Source organism: Esox lucius, chromosome 19 (genome assembly GCF_011004845.1).
Source record: "Esox lucius isolate fEsoLuc1 chromosome 19, fEsoLuc1.pri, whole genome shotgun sequence".
In the NCBI taxonomy this organism is placed as follows: domain Eukaryota; kingdom Metazoa; phylum Chordata; class Actinopteri; order Esociformes; family Esocidae; genus Esox; species Esox lucius.
The window spans coordinates 30,174,817-30,198,465 of NC_047587.1; the positions used below are offsets into that span (position 1 = coordinate 30,174,817).

A 23,649-nucleotide genomic window follows, 5' to 3' on the forward strand; every position below is an offset into this window, starting at 1 on the left:
CTGTCAAATTGATCAAAACGAGAAGGAATGTTTTTGCAACTAAAACTTATTGTTTAAAGAAAAAATAAATGAATACAGCCTGAGTGGTTGTAATGAGAAAAATATTTGTTGCCTAAACAAATCATTTATGTTCATGCCCGCATGTAGTGTAGCATAGTTATTGAACTACACCCTCATTAGGCATTATATGTACATTTAAAATGCATCCACCCAGTGGTTCGTACAGAACTCTGGGGTGGCCAAGTAGATCCAGCAGTTATTTTGGGTTGGCACAATAATTGACAAAGAATTCATACATAAATGTTCTGACTCTGAACTTGTTGTTCCATTAACAAATGCCATTTTGATAAACACTGGTCCAAGGAGCTTAATTCAGTTAACATATGCAATTAAGTTAACAAAGACAACAGATGCAACTGTTTAGAGATTAATTTAGCTTAGATCATTTTGTATAACCCGTTACAGGGCTTGTCATTGTTGCCATCTGATTCTGACGGCTGTGGATACAAGATAATCTTTTTGAATTATTATTCTGAGAGAAATATAAGAAGTGCAGCTGAAGAGCAGGGCTGCACAACTAATTGAAATCATATTGAAATCGCAATTTGGACATGTGTGATTGCTTAACAGCAGAAAGCTGGCTTTTCATTTTAGTTTTACTCTCAATCAAAATAATTATTGTTACTGGTGTGTCACCCTCGCTATAATCATATTCGTGTTTGTATTCAATTTATTAGGAGTTGATTTTAGAATCAGTTTGCCTCCTTAATAATAATGATTCAGATTATTGGTATAAAGGTTGGAGTCTGGCTAGCGAACAGCACGATCGTGTCAGTCAACACATTTACAAGAACTCTTACAACACATCTGCCCCCCTTTTGCTATTTTATGTCCTGCTGTATGTCTCAAATCAGTCAATCGAACTATACAATACATTGTTCTGATGAGGCCTCTCACTCATACCAATTCATTAAACGTGAGTTTTCTTAAAAGATCCCAATTCCGTCATGGCTCAATAACAAACTAGCATAGTAGCCACAACCCAATAAAGTAACAACATGGGCAGGGCGGGGAAACGATACTAGCTGTGCTGGTACTCTGAACAGCAAATGAACCAGTCAGAAACATGGGCCGTAGAGCCCACTGCCAAAGAATAGTGTGGAGTAGGACTTGATGTTAAGGAGAGGAAGAGGATCGATTAAGAAAATGAACCTAGAGGACAATGAGATAGAGACTAGGGATGATAGAGACTAGCGAAAAATTATGAATCTTCTGTTGTTTGGGTATATTTCATGTTCCAGAGAGAGAACTAATGTAGGCCTAATATTAAGAATCCATAGGACAGTGGTTAGAACAATACGTGGCATCACAACAAACTCATTTCAACACATGAGATAGCACCATAGGGACTGACATCCATGAAAAATGAGTGGCGATGAAATCTCACCGGGGGGTGGGTTGGGGGGGGGGGGGGGCGAATGTATTGTGATCCTAGCAACGACTCTGGTGGGACCTATGTAGCCTTCCTGATAATAATGGAAAATGACTGGATGGGAAAATGAAAGGCCTTTAGTGTTATTGTGCATGAAGTAGATTTTTGAAAATGTACAAAGTTTTCCATTAACTCTGGACTCTTTTGCCAATGTTTATCTGAAATATGGGGGGAAAGTATTTATGCCATTTTTTTTTACCCTCATTGTACATTTTTCAACAGTGTACTGTGCTTACCATTCCACTGAAAATCAGCCTGTGGGTGCCCCAGAGCAAATACAAAAAATGATATCCTTGTTCAAAGACTCTGTATATACTGTACAGTATATACAACATATTTTTGTTTTTTGCTCTGACTGGTCATTTCTAAGGGATTTATTTGTAAGTGCACCCAATGTGGGAGATTTTCCACTGACTCCTTAGCTTAGCTTTTGGTTGACAGCGTGGCTTGTGGTTGTGTTAAAGCAAAACTGAACTCATCCAGGTGTTCCAGAGACTCTCCTAATGTGAACAGAGTTACTTAGTTTGTAGACCAAACCATTTGGTCATGGCGTTTTGTCTGAGTGACAAGGCAACTGCAACTGACAACTCCGGATGGATCCCGCTATAAGGCTGTGTTTGTCTGAGCGGAAAATGGCAATGACCAGCATGTTCCCCTGGCTCTCCCCTTTCAATTAATACACAACGCAAATGGGGTAACTAACTAGAAAGCTGGTTGGCTACAGAAAAGAAAGACATTTACTTGCGAGATGTGTATGATCAGAGCTGGAGTGGAGTCTGCCGACCTGTCTGCCAGCACTCCCCCACTGCTCACCAGCTGATGTAGGTTGTGTGGGACGGATCTTCTACTGCTAAACAGAACTGCTCAGAGCATCCGGTGCCTCTAGTATATATAGCCAACACATTCAAAGAAGTTTCCAACAAGTTGTTTAAGCAAATACAGTTCAGATCTGAGTCACCCATGGTCCGGCCCAAATCAAGACAAGAGTCCTGGAACTGAGTGCTACAACAGTTTTTAAAGAAGATTTTTTGCATCTTTGTTTCATGTGATAAAGAGTTCAACAACATCTCCATGTGACAAGAAAAGAGTTTAACAACATCTCCACGTCACGTGATAAGAGTTCAAAAACACCTCCTCCCCATACAATAAAAGTTCAACAACATGTCTCCCTGATGCAATAAGAGTTCAACATTAACAATACCACACACAATAAGAGTTCAACAACATACCTACCTGATACAATAACAGTTCAACAACATCTCTACCTCAGATGATAAAAGTTCAACAACACCTCTACCTCTCAAGGTAACAGTTCAACAACACCTCTACCTCTCAAGGTAACAGTTCAACAACACCTCTATCTCTCAAGGTAACAGTTCAACAACATTGCTATTTTGCATGATAAGAGACAAAAACATCTCATCCTCATACGATATGAGTTCAACAACATATCCACCTCACAACATCTCTATAGCACAAGTGTCCTGTACATAATATGATATGAGTTCAACAACATATCCACCTCACAACATCTCTATAGCACAAGTGTCCCGTACATAATATGATATGAGTTCAACAACATATCCACCTCACAACATCTCTATAGCACAAGTGTACTGTACATAATATGATATGAGTTCAACAACATATCCACCTCACAACATCTCTATAGCACAAGTGTCCTGTACATAATATGATAAGAGTTCAACATCATATCCACCTCACAACATCTCTATAGCACAAGTGTCCTGTACATAATATGATAAGAGTTCAACAACATATCCACCTCACAACATCTCTATAGCACAAGTGTCCTGTACATAATATGATATGAGTTCAACAACATATCCACCTCTCAACATCTCTATAGCACAAGTGTCCTGTACATAATATGATAAGAGTTCAACAACATATCCACCTCACAACATCTCTATAGCACAAGTGTCCTGTACATAATATGATATGAGTTCAACAACATATCCACCTCACAACATCTCTATAGCACAAGTGTACTGTACATAATATGATAAGAGTTCAACAACATATCCACCTCACAACATCTCTATAGCACAAGTGTCCTGTACATAATATGATAAGAGTTCAACAACATATCCACCTCACAACATCTCTATAGCACAAGTGTCCTGTACATAATATGATAAGAGTTCAACAACATATCCACCTCACAACATCTCTATAGCACAAGTGTACTGTACATAATATGATAAGAGTTCAACAAATCTACCTCACATGATAACAGCAGCAAAAGTTCTGTTCTCTGGGGAGAGTGAGTCCCCCCTCTCTGAGATATACAGTAAAGATGAGAAAGGCTATAGACTGTGATAAAAGCACAACACCGAAAGAATTACCCCAAAGCATCTGGCATCGACGCTCCCTTTGGCTTTTAATGAGAACATGAGGGATCTTTAGATGAGGTTAATTACATTCCCCCCCGGTGTGTCTAAACCCCAATAAAACTAGATGACAGCAGCGCCATCTTGGATTCCACCCTCTATTACATTCCATACAATCCCAAAGATTAAATAACCTTCATATCATTACCACACACAGAGCAGTGACATCACTTTAACTACTTTTTGTGCCTATATGAATTCAGATGTAGAGCAGTTCTTAGTGATAAGACACCACCTCCCTAGTCAGCACCGCTCCACCCTATCAGCTGATCGGGGTCCGGGGGAATCTGTTCTGCCCAGGTCCACGTTGTGTGGACAACATCCCTCCCCTGTCAGCAACTGTCACCTCTGACTGCTGCCAATATACCAGTAGAACAGATTACTGCTTTCCTGATAGGCTGCTCTCTTTTCAGACAAAATACCCAGACAGACAGACAGACAGTAGACCTTGGTAGAAAATAGCTGTTGGAATTTGACTGCATGGAACTCTAAGCCAGAGATGACACGCTGGGTTGGGTTCACTGAGGCTGTGCCACTGTGACCACATGACAACGATTAGAATTTCTTCTGTCAGTTTTTATTTGTCTATATAGCTGGTGTCCGTCTAGACCCGATCCAAAACACCCAGGCAATCTGTTATCATCGAGTCACGAGGACGTGACCACCGGTGTCCACCTGCAACCGGTGTCCCTGCCTCCATAAAGAACAACGAAGCGACGAGCCCAACATGGGTGGGTGGACATGGAGGGGCAGCATAGCACTTCATATCTCAATCCAGAATAGACGGAGGTTACGCATTCACCAAATGTATCATTAAATACTGTCTGTCAGATTTGTTCTGCCCCTGCGTGCCTCACTGTTAGACATTCTCCAGAGCAGATTTATAGCTGCAGTTCGGTATGAAAGGCCTGACATGGATTGCGGTTGGGCTACAGACAGAGACACAGGTGTAAAGGGAGAAGGAGGAGGGCAGAGGGAGCCTGAGAGACGCCCGGGGCCAGTGCCAGGGCCAACAGCGAGGCTGGCACATGCAGCGCAGGCCCAGCTAAGCAGACAGATGAAAGAAGAAACTAGACTCTCTCCTCGCTCAGAGATTTCAACAGCAAGCGAGACGACAAGCACTCCGTCAAACTTATAATCCCAGCAGAGTTCACACACAATCGTGCGCACAGTCTGTGCACACATGCACTTACACACACACACATATGCTTCACACACACACACACACACACACACAAACAAGGCAAACATCTGTACACACTCAGTCACTTAACAAAGTGCCGCTATATACACATTTCAGGATGAGCGACAACAGGGTCCCCACGGCATGGCCATGGGGAGGGGGTTCGGAGGGAGGGAGGTGCTGAGCAGGAGGGCCTAAGCCTTGTGGAGCCAGAAAACATCCCCCCGCGCCCCCCCCGAGCCAGACCCTAAAGGTGAGGTAGTTTGTCCGAATGATAACCATCAATCCATCACAGTGAAAACAGTACCTCCGCGGAACCTTCCCCGGCACAGGACGAGGAACAAACACAGCTTTAACTGTGTCAACAGTTGAGACTGAGCTTTGGACACGCAAGAGCCCAAGGTCACAAGCAAAAGGGTGATGCAATCACGGGGGTCACAGCGCACAACGCAGCGTTTTCATCCACATACACGAAAGTGCTACGGGCCAAGAGCAATTCTGGTCGGCCAGTTGAACAGCCGTACTGGCACAGGGCAGGCAGCGTTTTCCATGTAAATGAACCTATTGACCAAAAAGGACAAAGTTTGCTACTGGACCCACGTCATCTTCTCACGCTGGGCAATGAGGGATCCCCATTGAAATACTCGCGTTCGGAGGTCAGGGGCAGAGGGGAAATGCAGCGATGCTTTGTGCCAGAGACGGGCACATGCCCACGACCACGTCTCCGTTGTCGCCCGGCTGGCATCCTTTGACTGAGCTTCCCCACCCGAGTTCGTACTAGAGCAATGCTTTGTGAAATGAGTCCGCGGCCTGCCAACACGATTCGGCCGACCAGCTCTGGCGACTTCAAAACGAAACGAGTCGGACCTTCCCTATAATCACACTAATTGTTCCATTCACGGCGTCACAGCCCTGCTAATGGGGAGCTGTCAGCGTCGGCAGTGCAGTAAGTACATTGTGAGAGAGAAACCCAGAAGCACAACCTCTAATTAGAAGCTGTCATCCACGTCAGCCCCGCAGAGACCTAGTGAGCAGGGGCACGAGATTCGGCCCCCGTCCTTCTGAATGTCTACGCCTCAGGACGACCAACGCTGAGGCTCACATGCCTTATCTCACAAAGAGACAGAGGAACCCTCAGAACGGTGCATTCGGGGACAGAACCAGTCACTGTGTTGTTGCGATTCCAGTCAGACAATCTCCGTTTGAGTCGCTGCTAAACCATCCTGGCACAATGAGTCAGGCCCGTTAAAATCAACCCCCCAGTCAACCGCTTCCAACCTCCCAGGTATCAAAAGCAGTGTTAGAACCATCCAGGATAGCTTAGTATTATGGCCTGACTGGTTATGATGGCATACAGAGATGTTGACCGTGGCCTGACTGGTTATGATGGCATACAGAGATGTTGACCGTGGCCTGACTGGTTATGATGGCATACAGAGTTGTTGACCGTGGCCTGACTGGTTATGATGGCATACAGAGATGTTGACCGTGGCCTGACTGGTTATGATGGCATACAGAGATGTTGACCGTGGCCTGACTGGTTATGATGGCATACAGAGTTGTTGACCGTGGCCTGACTGGTTATGATGGCATACAGAGTTGTTGACCGTGGCCTGACTGGTTATGATGGCATACAGAGTTGTTGACCGTGGCCTGACTGGTTATGATGGCATACAGAGATGTTGACCGTGGCCTGACTGGTTATGATGGCATACAGAGATGTTGACCGTGGCCTGACTGGTTATGATGGCATACAGAGTTGTTGACCGTGGCCTGACTGGTTATGATGGCATACAGAGTTGTTGACCGTGGCCTGACTGGTTATGATGGCATACAGAGATGTTGACCGTGGCCTGACTGGTTATGATGGCATACAGAGATGTTGACCGTGGCCTGACTGGTTATGATGGCATACAGAGTTGTTGACCGTGGCCTGACTGGTTATGATGGCATACAGAGTTGTTGACCGTGGCCTGACTGGTTATGATGGCATACAGAGTTGTTGACCGTGGCCTGACTGGTTATGATGGCATACAGAGATGTTGACCGTGGCCTGACTGGTTATGATGGCATACAGAGATGTTGACCGTGGCCTGACTGGTTATGATGGCATACAGAGTTGTTGACCGTGGCCTGACTGGTTATGATGGCATACAGAGTTGTTGACCGTGGCCTGACTGGTTATGATGGCATACAGAGTTGTTGACCGTGGCCTGACTGGTTATGATGGCATACAGAGTTGTTGACCGTGGCCTGACTGGTTATGATGGCATACAGAGATGTTGACCGTGGCCTGACTGGTTATGATGGCATACAGAGTTGTTGACCGTGGCCTGACTGGTTATGATGGCATACAGAGTTGTTGACCGTGGCCTGACTGGTTATGATGGCATACAGAGTTGTTGACCGTGGCCTGACTGGTTATGATGGCATACAGAGTTGTTGACCGTGGCCTGACTGGTTATGATGGCATACAGAGATGTTGACCGTGGCCTGACTGGTTATGATGGCATACAGAGTTGTTGACCGTGGCCTGACTGGTTATGATGGCATACAGAGTTGTTGACCGTGGCCTGACTGGTTATGATGGCATACAGAGTTGTTGACCGTGGCCTGACTGGTTATGATGGCATACAGAGATGTTGACCGTGGCCTGACTGGTTATGATGGCATACAGAGTTGTTGACCGTGGCCTGACTGGTTATGATGGCATACAGAGATGTTGACCGTGGCCTGACTGGTTATGATGGCATACAGAGTTGTTGACCGTGGCCTGACTGGTTATGATGGCATACAGAGATGTTGACCGTGGCCTGACTGGTTATGATGGCATACAGAGTTGTTGACCGTGGCCTGACTGGTTATGATGGCATACAGAGATGTTGACCGTGGCCTGACTGGTTATGATGGCATACAGAGTTGTTGACCGTGGCCTGACTGGTTATGATGGCATACAGAGTTGTTGACCGTGGCCTGACTGGTTATGATGGCATACAGAGTTGTTGACCGTGGCCTGACTGGTTATGATGGCATACAGAGATGTTGACCGTGGCCTGACTGGTTATGATGGCATACAGAGTTGTTGACCGTGGCCTGACTGGTTATGATGGCATACAGAGTTGTTGACCGTGGCCTGACTGGTTATGATGGCATACAGAGTTGTTGACCGTGGCCTGACTGGTTATGATGGCATACAGAGTTGTTGACCGTGGCCTGACTGGTTATGATGGCATACAGAGTTGTTGACCGTGGCCTGACTGGTTATGATGGCATACAGAGTTGTTGACCGTGGCCTGACTGGTTATGATGGCATACAGAGATGTTGACCGTGGCCTGACTGGTTATGATGGCATACAGAGTTGTTGACCGTGGCCTGACTGGTTATGATGGCATACAGAGATGTTGACCGTGGCCTGACTGGTTATGATGGCATACAGAGTTGTTGACCGTGGCCTGACTGGTTATGATGGCATACAGAGATGTTGACCGTGGCCTGACTGGTTATGATGGCATACAGAGTTGTTGACCGTGGCCTGACTGGTTATGATGGCATACAGAGTTGTTGACCGTGGCCTGACTGGTTATGATGGCATACAGAGTTGTTGACCGTGGCCTGACTGGTTATGATGGCATACAGAGATGTTGACCGTGGCCTGACTGGTTATGATGGCATACAGAGTTGTTGACCGTGGCCTGACTGGTTATGATGGCATACAGAGTTGTTGACCGTGGCCTGACTGGTTATGATGGCATACAGAGTTGTTGACCGTGGCCTGACTGGTTATGATGGCATACAGAGTTGTTGACCGTGGCCTGACTGGTTATGATGGCATACAGAGTTGTTGACCGTGGCCTGACTGGTTATGATGGCATACAGAGTTGTTGACCGTGGCCTGACTGGTTATGATGGCATACAGAGTTGTTGACCGTGGCCTGACTGGTTATGATGGCATACAGAGTTGTTGACCGTGGCCTGACTGGTTATGATGGCATACAGAGTTGTTGACCGTGGCCTGACTGGTTATGATGGCATACAGAGTTGTTGACCGTGGCCTGACTGGTTATGATGGCATACAGAGTTGTTGACCGTGGCCTGACTGGTTATGATGGCATACAGAGTTGTTGACCGTGGCCTGACTGGTTATGATGGCATACAGAGTTGTTGACCGTGGCCTGACTGGTTATGATGGCATACAGAGTTGTTGACCGTGGCCTGACTGGTTATGATGGCATACAGAGTTGTTGACCGTGGCCTGACTGGTTATGATGTCATACAGAGATGTTGACCGTGGCCTGACTGGTTATGATGGCATACAGAGTTGTTGACCGTGGCCTGACTGGTTATGATGGCATACAGAGTTGTTGACCGTGGCCTGACTGGTTATGATGGCATACAGAGATGTTGACCGTGGCCTGACTGGTTATGATGGCATACAGAGTTGTTGACCGTGGCCTGACTGGTTATGATGGCATACAGAGTTGTTGACCGTGGCCTGACTGGTTATGATGGCATACAGAGTTGTTGACCGTGGCCTGACTGGTTATGATGGCATACAGAGTTGTTGACCGTGGCCTGACTGGTTATGATGGCATACAGAGTTGTTGACCGTGGCCTGACTGGTTATGATGGCATACAGAGTTGTTGACCGTGGCCTGACTGGTTATGATGGCATACAGAGTTGTTGACCGTGGCCTGACTGGTTATGATGGCATACAGAGTTGTTGACCGTGGCCTGACTGGTTATGATGGCATACAGAGTTGTTGACCGTGGCCTGACTGGTTATGATGGCATACAGAGTTGTTGACCGTGGCCTGACTGGTTTGGGTGAATTGTGGCAGGAAGAGGCAGGGAAATCGGGTCATGTTGGTATCAAAGAAAGTCTCTGAACCTGAACCTCATAATGAATATTAGGTGATATATTGATTTCAATAATTATTTCAGGGTGAATCAGATGGAAAATGTTGGGCATGGACAGACCAAGCATTGAAAACAACGACAGCTTTATTACTGTGTAATTATAGACGATGAAGTGGTAACCCTTTTAAAGCCTGTATTATCAGAGGAGCATTTTCAACACTTGCTTTTCACCGATGACATATGAGAAGAGAAACTCTGGAGATGTCTGTTGAAAGCCCAAAGACGACCGCACAAACATGGCAGAAACAAGAAAGTCTACAACTTATGTTTGCTCACTTAATCTCAGCGGAAACATACTGTTCCGCTATCAGTGCGTTTTACTGAGGTGTGCTGAGACAGAACTGGGACGCCAACTATGTTAATACGCACAGGTCCAAGGCTCTAAATTCTGTGCAAGGTCAACAAATCCAATTGTTTTAGGACGTATTACGCATAGATCATTTTGTATTTTGGTGGGGAGTTGCAGGGCCAATATAACTTTCCTGAAAAAATCATGAAAAATAATTTGATAAGACAATGAAATCGCCTTTAGTGTTGGTGTGCAAAAAAGCTAAAGTAAGAAAACTAATGTTTTGTTTCATTATTTACTGCTTTGCATATTTTGTATGAAGAAATAGCTTTCCCACAGTGTACTATGCTTACCCACAGCATTGGAGATGTTAACATTGTGTATAAGAGTAAAAAAAAAATCCTTATTCCAGAGAATAACGGTTTATCTGCAAATGTCTCAGAGATGTCTGCCTTGTTAGGGCACTTAACCAACAGGACTGTAGCACCGATATTCATAGAAAATGTTAAGACATTCAACATATAACAGTCGTAGTCATATTCTTCTATAGCATTCCTGAACTAGCATAGCTCACTCTATAGGGCCCAAATGCAGAGAAAAAAATGCAGACACATGCCTATCTGAAAGACAGTAAACCTTATCTTGCCACTGATAAACATGCTGTTTGTGTCCTGGAAGACTGCTTCATAAAAACAAGAATGTTTCATCTTTGTCTTTAAAAGAAAAAAGGTCTATCTAGGCTATCGCTGCAATGGTCTTTGGGAAAGCAGCAAATGAAACATCTTAAATGAGTGAATGCCTGGCAGCTTGCAGCAGTTCCATTTGTCTTATTTTCTCAACGACTAGGATAGATGGCAGGTCCTTCAACAATCTTACTGCCTATAGTCCCAAAACCCTTCAGCCCCCCTTCAGCAATCAAACTCCTACTACCAACTTTGATTTAGGACAAGACCCCTTTTTCAAAAGCATAAAGAGTAGAAACAGAGGACCATGAGATCACTGACCCTCACAAAGGCTGCCTTTAAACGTTCCCAGGACTAAAGGACTGGAGGGACTGAGGACTAGAGGACTAAAGGATAGAGTACTAGAGGCATTGATGACTACAGAGATACGGGGTAGATGGATCCAGTGATAGTAAGACTAGACAACGCCCACTAACAGCAATGGGTTCTACATGACTTCTTAATCACCTGCTTTATACTGTATACCCAGAACAATACCTGCTTTATACTGTATACCCAGAACAATACCTGCTTTATGCTGTATACCCAGAACAATACCTGCTTTATACTGTATACCCAGAACAATACCTGCTTTATACTGTATACCCAGAACAATACCTGCTTTATGCTGTATACCCAGAACAATACCTGCTTTATACTGTATACCCAGAACAATACCTGCTTTATGCTGTATACCCAGAACAATACCTGCTTTATGCTGTATACCCAGAACAATACCTGCTTTATACTGTATACCCAGAACAATACCTGCTTTATACTGTATACCCAGAACAATACCTGCTTTATATCATATACCCAGAACAATACCTGCTTTATATCTTATACCCAGAACGATACCTGCTTTATATCGTATACTCAGAACGATACCTGCTTTATATTGAATACCTAAAGCTATACCTGTTTCATATTGTATACCCAGAGTTATAGCTGTTTCATATTGTATACGCAGAGCTATAGCTATTTTATATTATATATCCTGAGCAATATCTACTTCATATTATATACCCCGAGCTACCCCTACTTCATATAACATACCCAGAGCTACACCTACTTCATATTACAAACCCAAAGCTACCCCTATTTCATATTTCATACCCAGATCTACACCTACTTCATATTACATACCCAGAGCTACATCTACTTCATATTACATACCCAGAGCTATACCTACTTCATATTATATACCCAGAGCTACACCTACTTCATATTACATACCCAGAGCTACACCTACTTCATATTACATACCCAGAGCTACACCTACTTCATATTACATACCCAGAGCTACACCTATTTCATATTACATACCCAGAGCTATACCTACTTCATATTACATACCCAGAGCTACACCTACTTCATATTACATACCCAGAGCTACACCTACTTCATATTACATACCCAGAGCTACACCTACTTCATATTACATACCCAGAGCTTTCCCCACCTTAGCTGCATCCTTCGTGGTGGTCCTGACTATGCTGCTCAATGCAAATTGCTCTCAGCAATTAGGCTGCGGTAAAGAGCTGCATATTTAGACAGCCTGTGATAAGAGGAAAGGGGGAAGAAGGGGAAAGAGACACAGGGAGAAAAAATTAGCCTGAAAGGAGGCACAGTGAGAGAGGGAGTGAAGGAGTGAGTTAGTGATAAAGATAGGGAAAGGGGGGGAGACGGGGGGAGACGGGGGGAGACGGGGGGAGACGGGGGGGGGGGGGGGCGAGAGAGTAGGAAATAGAGTGCAGCTAATCTGACCAGTTGCCCATTAACAACATCCAGAATAGGACGCTGTTCCACACCATCCAAACCAACCATGCCTGTGTTGTGTTCCTGTGACAGCAATATGACGACAGCACAGTCAGGCAACATAATGTTTACCCCTGGGCTGGATGTAGCTGTCATGTGCACTCACAGACATACATTCCCAGAAAGAGAAACAAAGGACCTCTACTAGCAGCCAGGCAGGCAGGCCCACTGTGGCCTTCAAAGGAGAACGTATCAGTTCATCTGGAGAGGAGCCTATCTGATAAGGGCGTGGAACCACAGCCCAGAACACCTCACCATCCTCCTGTCCAAACCCGGCCATGTGGCATCCCTTCTAATCCTGCCCCATTGTGCGTCTGCTCCACTGCCCTTTGATGGGACCTGCTGCAGGTGTCTCCTCTTTCTCCTGCTATCTATCTGTGTTACAACAAGACCTATTAAAATGCCTGGAGGAAGCCTGTGTTGTATCTGGGCGTAATATCTCATCTGTGAGGTTGAAGAGATGTATTAAAGGGAGCCAGGGTGGATGGTGGATTGGGACCGACCGGCGACTTGTGTGAGCGAGACAGCTGCTACACCTCCTTCATGTATAACCACGGCCTTTCAAGAGTCCCCAGCCTCCCACACACGGTCAGACAGTGCCGTCACTGAGAGAGAGACAGAGAGCATTTTTCAAAGTCCCCCAGTGGCTGGCAGAGAGCCTCCAGACTGCCCCCTCTGTGTGTTCGCCACACACAGTCTGATGGAGTGAAAGGCCAGCGTATTAAGGAGGTATCGGCCTGGCCCCTCGGGTCACTCAAACTACTTCACAGACAATGACCACAACCGCGACACAATAACCCGGGTTCAGACGACAAGCAAATCAAGCGCCGAGCACATAAAAGATTTATTGCATCAGCCAACAAAGGCCGCCCGCATAGCTCCCCGAGAGGCGTGCTTTAAGGGCCCGCGTCAGGGTGAACTCTGCTGGGTCACTTCACTTTCTAGTGTGCCTCCACCTCAAGGCCTCAGCTTTAAAAATTCTAATGAAATGGAAAATATTCAAGACACAGCCGCTTACAAAATGCTCCCCAGAAAGAGCTCACCGGTTTCTTCGTTTCTCTCAGCCAGTGCTACAACATAAAAAGCAATTACATATTCTTGTGTTCTTCTGTGGTTTTTGGGTGCGAACACTGCAGAAAGAATAGTGAAAAAACACCAGGAGGGGATGGCTGGCTGGGTTGGAACGCATTTTGAGTTTAATTAAATAAAGGATTTCTATAAGACCCTTAACTGGGCTCAAAGCAGGGATGGTGACTAACATTTAGCTCCTTTATTACGACTGGCTTGGCGTCTGTTAGAGAACAGAACAGGTCATACTGTGGATAAATGTGTGGTGGAGGAACCCAGTAAAACCCAGCCCTGGGCTTGTATACCGTAGTGTACTATAATATGAACTGGTTGCTTTGGATCCTGAATGTTGATTGGCTAGTAGACATTTATGAGACCGTATACCACGGGTATGACATCACATCTCATTTTAATGATCTGATTGCACGGATCATCGGTTTATAATAGCAAGCAAGGCATTAGTAGATTATATTATAGTACAGAAAGATATCGTTCAGTAGATTACAGTATAGCACAGCATGGGGTAGATCTGTGGTAAAGAAGGGCAGACTGGTATACAGATAGGTGTGTTACCTGAGGCTGAGCAGGGTTGTTTGAGTTCACTGGCAGGGCTCTCCTTCCTCTTCCTGTCCTGTCTGTAGACGAGGTGAGGTTTGTTGTGCTCTTCGTCAAACTCTTCCTCCTCCTCTGCCTTCATCAGGGGCTCTAAGAAGTATTCCCCATGTTGGGTGGTAAAAGTCCCAATCTGGTGGAGAGACGTCCACAGCTATATTAAGGATGTGACATTGTTTATGACAGCTATGTTGAGGGTATGACTGTGTTCATGACTGCTAAATTAAGGGTATGACAGTGTTTATGACAGCTATATTAAGGGAATGACATTATTCATAACAGCTACAGTATATTAAGGGAATGACATTATTCATGACAGCTACAGTATATTAAGGGAATGTCATTGTTTATGACAGCTACGTTAAGGGTATGACAGCATTTATAAAAGGTATATTCAGGGTATGACAGTGTTCATAACAGGTATAGTATGTGATATTGATTTCCGGACAGGTATAGAATGTCTTTTACTGTTTACGACAGCTATGTTAAGGGTATGAAAGAGTTCACAGCAGCTACAGGAAAGATCATGATTGTGCTTTTTGGAGCTATAGTAGGATCATAACAGCGTTTATGAACGCTATAGTAAAATATGTAGTGTCCACTGCACTTGTCAATTTGTTGAGGTAATCTGAAAAGATTTCACCCCATGCTTCCTGATGCACCTCCCACGAGTTGGATTGGCTTGATGGACACTTCTTATGTGCCACATGGTCAACCTGCTCCCACAACAGCTCAATAGGGTTGAGATCCGGGGACTGTGTTGGCCACTCCATTATAGACAGAATACCAGCTGACTGCTTCTTCCCAAAATAGTTCTTGCATAGTTTGGAGCTGTGCTTTAGGTCATTGTCCAGTTGTTGGATGAAATTGGCTCCAATTAAGCACCATCCACAGGGTATGGCCTGGCATTGCAAAATGGGTGTGATAGACTTTCTTTTTCAAGATCCCTTTTACCCTGTACAAATCTCCCACTTACCACCACCACAGCACCCCCAGACCATTACATTGCCTCCACCATGCTTCACAGATTGTTAAGCACCCCTCCAGCATAATTTAATTTAGCCCGGATATTTCGAAATGGCGACAAACAAGGACATTTCTAACTGACCCTAAACTTTTGAAAAGTAGTGTAGCTATTATGTGTGCCGTTTAGTGCAGTTAACTGTACTAGAACGACACAACAATAGCGCAAAATCTTCCAGACTACCTTTCCACAACAACAGGAAAATGTGGAAAAACTATTTAGGAATGTCTCTGTCAGTCACCATTGACCCAATCATTCCACTGGTAATCCTTAGAACAAATGTCTGATCCTAATTTAACCAGATTTGTCATGGCAGTAACATGATCCGGCTGCTGCAGAAATTGAATGGGCGATCATGTTACCGCTTTATATAAAGGGCCATAGTGCTCTCTATTTGAATGCAAATTATATAATTCGCATTGTGGAATGCCTGAGAGAATATTTTATCTTTGAGTTGTGGTTTGAACTGTGGTGGCCTGCCCATTTGGGCATAAGATCCTGTTATTTTGTTTTACTTCAATTTAAAAAAAGAAATATACAGTAACCTCTTATATTATGCATTATGTTACAAATTCTCATAGTTTTCTATACCAGGTATTGCCTAATTGTTTGAAAAGGAATTAGTAATGAGTCGTCATAATGAGTTGTCATATATGAAATCACTGTTTGCTAGATCAACCAGCTGGCAAATTGCATCAAAATTAACATTACAAAAAACAATCTAATGTATCACCTTGCTGTTAGAGCTAGCCATGCTTCTTTTCTACTGCTGAGATTACGGTAAAACCCATCGCTAACTAGCAAGGCAACCTTCGAAAACAGTGTTAGATGTGGAATTGTTCGATTAATTATTTAATAACTTTCATATGTTGGTTAGTTCTGGTTAAGTACGAAATGTCTCTTAAATGTTGTGTGAATCAGAATCCCTAGTTGGCTATCTATTGCGGTTTTAGCTGTTGATAATTATATTTTCTATCAACAAGCTGATATTGTTTTTTTCTCTGTACAGTATTGTATGCAACGTCATAGCTTTGATATTCCATTATTGACGTCTACATTATTAGGTCATTTGCGGAACCCATGCTTGCCACTTGCCATTGCTATTTATTCTTTTCCTGCATGTTAACAAAGTGAAAGATCAGTAGAAGTTGTATTTTGCTTAGCAATAATTGGTTGATTGCAATGCATGTGAATGGATATAACAATTACATCCATTCACCAAATTAAATCCATGTCACCATTTGACACTGCCACTGATGTGGAATGATCATTGGAGTCAGGTGGGCCAATGCCATGCTATGTCTGAAACAGCCTCCCTCCTAGGCTATTCGCACAACCGGGTCCAGAGTTAAATGATGGTGAAACAGAAAAAAAAACCTCAGTCTGACAGTCCTGTGGGCAAACACTGATTGCTGATGAGAGAGGTTTAAGGCGAATAGTGTCAGGAATCGTGCAACTAACAGATTGGCTACAAAAAGGCATATAACAGTGTGGTTCAACAGCGGTGTGCAGAATGACATCTCTGAAAAGACTACAGCTTGGTACTTGTCACCGATTGGTTATTGTCACAGACTACCACAACAGGTTCCACACCTACTTATATGGTAATAAGATGTAGCTCCAGCGGGCATTTCAATCTGCTGCAGCTGTGTGACGCTATCATGCCAGCATGGACCAGCATATTTGCCAAATGATTCTGACACCTTCTAGATTTCATGCCCTGAAGAAAACTCTCTGGAGGTAAGGTGGTTGGACTGAGCACTAGTAGTATGTCCACAATAAAGTGTGTGTATAATCTACCATAGCTCATAGCATAATATCGTACTACACAACGTTAGCATCCCACAAAATCTTTCACATTTAGGCTTTAATGCGGGAAGTGTAGTGCTTTTGCTCAAATTCTGTATTGAATGAATGAAAACCAATGAAATCTGTGTCATTTCGATAGTATGGGGCCGCTGTCAGAACTAGAGCAAATATTAATGTGGCAGATGAGAGAGGCTCTCACAATGCTAAGCTACAGAAAGGTGTTTTTATGGTAATTTTATACTCACACTTTTTGAGGATATTTTGCACTGGAATGTTTTCCTTTGGGGGCAATCCCCATGACCATCATCACAGTGATCAATGTCTGACAACTGAAAATATCCATAAAAGAACATGTTCATTTCTCCTATTCCATTCACAACAGACGGATGAACACTTGGAAGAAGAAAAAAAAGACTAGCATCTGAGGGCTCAACCTGAGCCCAAGTACAATATAATGACTGGGTTGTAATAACATGTCACAAAGCAGAGGAAACCAACTGTGGCAGTTGGCAGAACCTCTGAGTCTCAGCCTTGTAACACCGTATGAACCACCTTGGGCTCAGGCAGCTCCGCTCAGCTTCTCTGAAGGCCGGGTCGGCACGGTGGACTACGGTGACGGTAATGAATGAACGTGAATGTGCTGCACTGGCAAAGAGCGTTACCAGCGTCCCGGTACATAGCATAACTAACACAGTACTGGCAGCATGGGCGGGTTTGGAGTGCGCTTATACAAGGCCATCAGCAAACAGCTGGTAGCAGCATATTCCACGCGGTGGGACGTTATGATGCGAACAGACACTGTCGGCATGAAGCATGCACAGATGTGTTGTGTTCAGTAACGTCAAGGTTACCGTCCGGCTAGGCCCGTGGCCGTGGCGCTCAACAGAACACCGTACAGTGATGTCAAGGACGGAGTGAAGGTGACGCCGCAGACACATCCTGTACATGCTGTTCGCGACAGCGCCCGGAGACAAGACCTTGGTGACCGGGCAACCGTCGTCCTGACGTGGAGCAACCGTATGACATCTGCCAGTCCATTGCAAAATAATCTGGAAGAGAGCTCGCAGACTTCTTCTGATATTCCTACAAAAGGTTCCCACAAGGCTAAACAGGCACCAAGAGACTTTGTTAGGACAAACGTGGAAGCAGGCTGTCAGGGCTCAAGTGTTGGGCCCTATTCACTTGGAAATCTGAAAAGGAGGTTCAGACGGACAGACAATGTTTACTGTTCAGGAATGGGTGCTGAAATGGGCCTTTGGTGGAGGGGATTCCAGAGAGAGCTGCAGGTCAAGGCCATGGTAAGGAATCTCTGCTGGCACACAGGCAGTCAGCAAAGATCACTGTAAACACCATGGCAGATGTGACATACGGTAAAGACAGGCCGTGTCTTAAATTAAACTGTCAAAGTATCCACCCTGTGATCTTTACATAGACTTGGCAACTGTCTGCAGATCAGAGTGACATAGTGTATGGGATACGTAGAGGGTATTCTGAATGTACAACTACCATCTTCTTTTACATAGAGAAAGGACCAACATTTCCCACGGTGTGAGTCATGCTCAAGATTCCACTCAGCACCAACTTCAGGCCAAACGCTTCTTACCATTTCCCACAAGTCACAGCACATTTTGAAAAGACACAAAACCCCTTAACCACAGAGGGTAGGCTTTGGGTACCAAAGATGAGGGAAACGTCCCTTCTGTAGATTACGTGTTGGTTTTAGAGGGTTACTCATCTCTTAATGACCTCATCACACCAAAATGTGCTTGTCCAATGAGGCATCAAGCAGCCTCAGACTAGGCAGGTTCATCTAGGACACAATAGCCTATAGCCATGTACTGCTCTCTCTCACTCTCTTGCTCTCTATCTATATCCTGTCACTCAATAACCGATGAAGAAAACACAGAAATAGCAAATAAACTTTAAATATGCACACATGTTTGAAGTTATAAATCAAAGTCATACATCAAATTAGGCAGAAGGAAAAATAAAGCTTGTACAAATGAGATCCTACTTCTTATTTTTCCAGCAGATCAGATCAAAATGCAACTATACTCTGGAAGGCACAATCAGCCTATGGTCTGTTATGCTGGCTAACATTTACAGCCAAGCCTACATCTGACACACGGTCAGGTCCAGGAACCTCAGACGAGAGCAAACTGAGCATTTAAAGAAATAAGTGAGATGTTACTGATAGGGCAAGTGACAGAGGCTGTGGTCGTCCGTCACTTTCCGTGGTCAGGAAGGCAGACTGGCAGTTCCCACTGAATCCAACTGCCACGACTGAGGTCAAGCTTTGCCGCTTAACCAGTAACCTAATCTGACCCATGAAGTCATCCATTTTTCACTAATCTGATTCTCTCACGCCACTGAGAGTTCACTGAAACAGGGAAGGGAGTGATGAGGAAGATTCTCATCCTAAAGATAGAACTCTAACGACTTGGTTTCAAGCCAATGAACAGCCAGTTATTCAATGATAGCCCTGTGAAGAGTGTGAAACAGATACACCTACTAGTAGCCAGAAGTGATGCAGGTCAGAGAGAAAGCTAAACATGATGATATCATACACTGGGTCCATATAAAAAACATAACAAATTGCATATTAATTCATATTCCAACAGGCATACATATCAGTGTCAAATTGGCACAATTTAATTAATCTCAACATGTGTCAAAAGTTGTCATAACAAAAGAAAAACACATAGGTATGTCACATATACAAAATTTGGGACCAACATCCAGGCAAGGAAATTGTGTAAAACATGACCAACAGCAACATCGCCCCTGCGCTTTTACTGTGAAACAGGCAAGAGGTAGGACACTGTCCTGTCCCGCTCACACTCTGGGCACTGACACATGTCAAGCCACACATGCTCATGTTACATATGCACTTCACCAGTCCTGTGTTATGGGCGATATGCATGGAATCCGGTGAAATGGGAATTTGTCAGCAGAGTCTGATGAGAGTATCTTACGTTTAGACGGGAAAAGTTATACTCACAAGGCCAGTGCATAGACTGAAGACAGCGGTGGACTCAATCGCAGCGTTGACGTGTCCGCGGAAAAAGCAGTGCCGCATATCGCTGAGGTCTTGTTGGTTGGACTCTGTTGCGTTTCTGTGTTTCTCTCCCAAATGTGTCACAGTGTAGGTGGGGGCAATAAAACTGGAGTCGGCGGTTAAATTGAGATGAAAGCGTTTTCCGAATGCGTCAATTCTGTAGTGAGCACGTAAACCAGTCGAGGAATCAGCATTTACACTTCTCCGTTTCCTTTTGTAGTGCAACTTGTGGGGGTATGATTCTCCTAAATCATTTATCCGCAGCGGGGTGATAATTTCATATGATGACAACCGTTTGATGAAACTTTCTAAAATGCAATGAAAAGTACATTAGAGAAATTCATTCAAGATATAACGGTAACACAAGTAGCCAAAAGAGATGCGTCAATGTAGCCGCTTTGAAAATGAGCATATTTCTATAAAGATACAGTAAAATAATGTGCTATGTTGTACCATGATATTCCCTCAATAACAATAAAACACTTTTTTAAAATATCTGATATTACATTTTATTCGTGAGGGATCATAAATCACGGAGATAACTAGGCCTACCTTGTTTCGGATGCAATCGATATTCCAAGGAGTTTCGGACAAGTGCTGACAGGTGACACATTAGTCCAAGCAGCCAGATTGCAAACTGCATGATTTCCCCAGCGACAAAACCACGGGCTCCTGTGTCCAAGGCACTACCCTTCTCAAGCGGCTCTCCCCTCTCCTTCTCCCGGCTTGTCAGCAACAGGTCGTGGGATATGCGGAGGATCTTTGCAGCACAAGTCTTGCAAAGTGCACTGGCCTCATCGCATGGCTAAATATGCATCCACTGTCCTCTGTAATAAAGCGCTCTATTTACGATACATTACAGAGTATTTTCTGCATAATGAAAGCTACGTCTATATGGAAAGGAGGGATCAGTGCCAACTAAGCTTTTCCGTAGCCATCCATGGAACACCCCTTGCACCATAAGCGCTCGCCAACATCACGAAGGAACGCCCCTAGGCCAGCGAGCCAATGGTAAGTGCGCCTCGACCACCACATAATTTAGGGCAGTCTAACCTAATGTAGCAAACGTTTTTACGAGTTGCCTATCGTGGACGATAATTGCAATACATAAAATAAATTTGCCTACTTGTGTGTAAGATTTGTTTTGTATCATTTGTAATTACTATCTCAAATGTACCCATTCAGTTGGCATGTTGATAGAATTAATACCGTTGTTCACCTGCAGCCCTAAGTGTATTCATTATGTGGGCAAGAGCCTAATACTGTAGATAGTACTCAAATAGCGCAATACTTTTCAAACATGCAAGTTGTTTGGTCATATTCAAAATTCTGCAAACAGGTGTGTGCCGTTCGCTTTAGCTTAGCCCAGAAAAAAAACTTTGGTAGCAGTTATACCATACAATGGGGCGGTTTCCCGTACACAGATTAATTTAAGACTCCAGCACTAAAATCTATTTCCCATGGAGATTTTATATTGAGCTTGATTATTTAAAGCAGGACTGGGTTTAATATATGACTGGGGAACTATGGGAATAAGACCTGTGGGTATACCTGATGTGCTCCATCACAAATGTCACCTTACCTCGCCCAGGTGGGTGAAATAGACATTATTCATTCTATTTAAATACATTTAATAATCTGTGTTTATTATAAGGCGTTATTGCTTTAAATATGACATAATACTGCTCTTTCACATTACTAAGCTGTCTGTAAGTCTAGGCAAGGGCTGTTTAGATTTAAAATGTGAAGGGGGGGTGGGGGGGCACAAAAAGCCAGTCTGAGTGTGGTCCTAGAGCCAGTCTTATTTGAAATTTGAATAAGACTAGAGCTAGGCAGATTACTGGAAGTCTGAGGTAGGGGGAGTGGGGGAATCTATCAAATAGCGCACCTCTAACTTTGTACTTTCATCATCATCATCATCATCTTCCGCTTATCCGGGGCCGGGTCGCGGGGGCAGCAGTCTAAGCAGAGATGCCCAGACTTCCCTCTCCCCAGACACTTCCTCCAGCTCTTCCAGGGGGACACCGAGGCGTTCCCAGGCCAGCCGGGAGACATAGTCCCTCCAGCGTACTTTGTACAGTACTAAAGCAATTAGTAAAATCAGTCACACTACGAAATGCTATTCTATAACACCACAATTAATTCATGAAAATGTGAATATTTAATTTCACACACATATTGCTGCATTTTCTTCTGGTTAGTGCAAAATCGTTAAGAATAATATAAAACCAGTCTGCACACCACCCAGACTTGACTCTTGGGTGAAAGTGCTGGGGGATGGGTAAAGTATTGATGCTGGAGTGTCAAATCAACACAAATGGATAAGAAAAGGTCTAAGACGTCAGTGGCCTAGTTTAGGAAAAAAGAGGAGTAACACATTAAAGATTAAGGTATGCAGCTATGTCATTTCTTTTTGAGTATAATATTATGAATGTCATGAAATAGTTTAATATAGCACTTGTGTTTGTTATCCTATGTTGCTTGCTATGCTATTACAAATTGGGCAACAATATTCCGTTTTGTGTCCAACTAGCTTTAGGGTGACCAGATTCAATAGGGTGAAATACGGGCAGTCATTTCACTGAACTAAAATGTGATTGATCATAGTCTGTAAAAAATAACTTTAAGACTGACAGTGGTAGCAAATCATGATAGCCTGTCACATTTGAATGGACAGTAGGTTGGACCAATAAATAAAACAGGACCAAGTGAAAAAACGGAACAAAACAATACTTTTTTAAAATAAATCAGGACAATTGAAAACTGAATTAGGCCTAGAATTGGCCAAGGAGGTTGTATGGTTCATTTGGTTCCTATTTGGAAATTTTGATAAATTGTGCAAAAAATGTATTTAGGTTGTCAGACTCATATACTGAATTTCAATACAAATTCAGGGGCACTTCTGATAGATTTTGAAGCACCCTCTGACACTGGCCAGGATGAAGAGACATCTAGGCTTTGTGCAATTTAGTGCTCTGTGTATTTTGTGTTAGCAATTGGGAGAGAATGTTAGAAATCTATTCGCTTTTTTATTTATATTTATATACTACAATTTGTTTCTTGTCTTTGTTACTTCTTTTAGATATTTATGAGTCTTATTTTTGTATATATTTTAGCATTTATATGTGGGGTGCAAATCAGGGCGGGTCGTCCAGGGAGCCATACAAGCTAGAACTGCCAATACATTCAAGAAGAATTGTATTGCCTGTTTCATGCTATCCCCTGGAAAGTTGAATTAAAA

The 23,649-nt window shown here is 43.8% G+C and overlaps 1 protein-coding gene across 2 annotated transcripts in view; it reads right to left on the reverse strand.

Annotated features, from left to right (window-relative positions):
- Positions 1-21,333, reverse strand: part of LOC105026630 (A disintegrin and metalloproteinase with thrombospondin motifs 20) — a 102,210-nt gene extending 80,877 nt beyond the window's left edge. For both annotated transcript variants that reach the window (XM_013139023.3, XM_020040400.2), the window contains exons 1-3: positions 20,961-21,333; positions 20,352-20,716; positions 14,479-14,650 (exon numbers count right to left, since the gene is read on the reverse strand). In XM_013139023.3, the coding sequence (XP_012994477.2) occupies positions 14,479-14,650; positions 20,352-20,716; positions 20,961-21,051 (628 nt within the window). In that variant the 5' untranslated portion in view covers positions 21,052-21,333. The remainder of the gene's footprint in view (positions 1-14,478; positions 14,651-20,351; positions 20,717-20,960) is intronic.
- Positions 21,334-23,649: the final 2,316 nt, after the last annotated feature.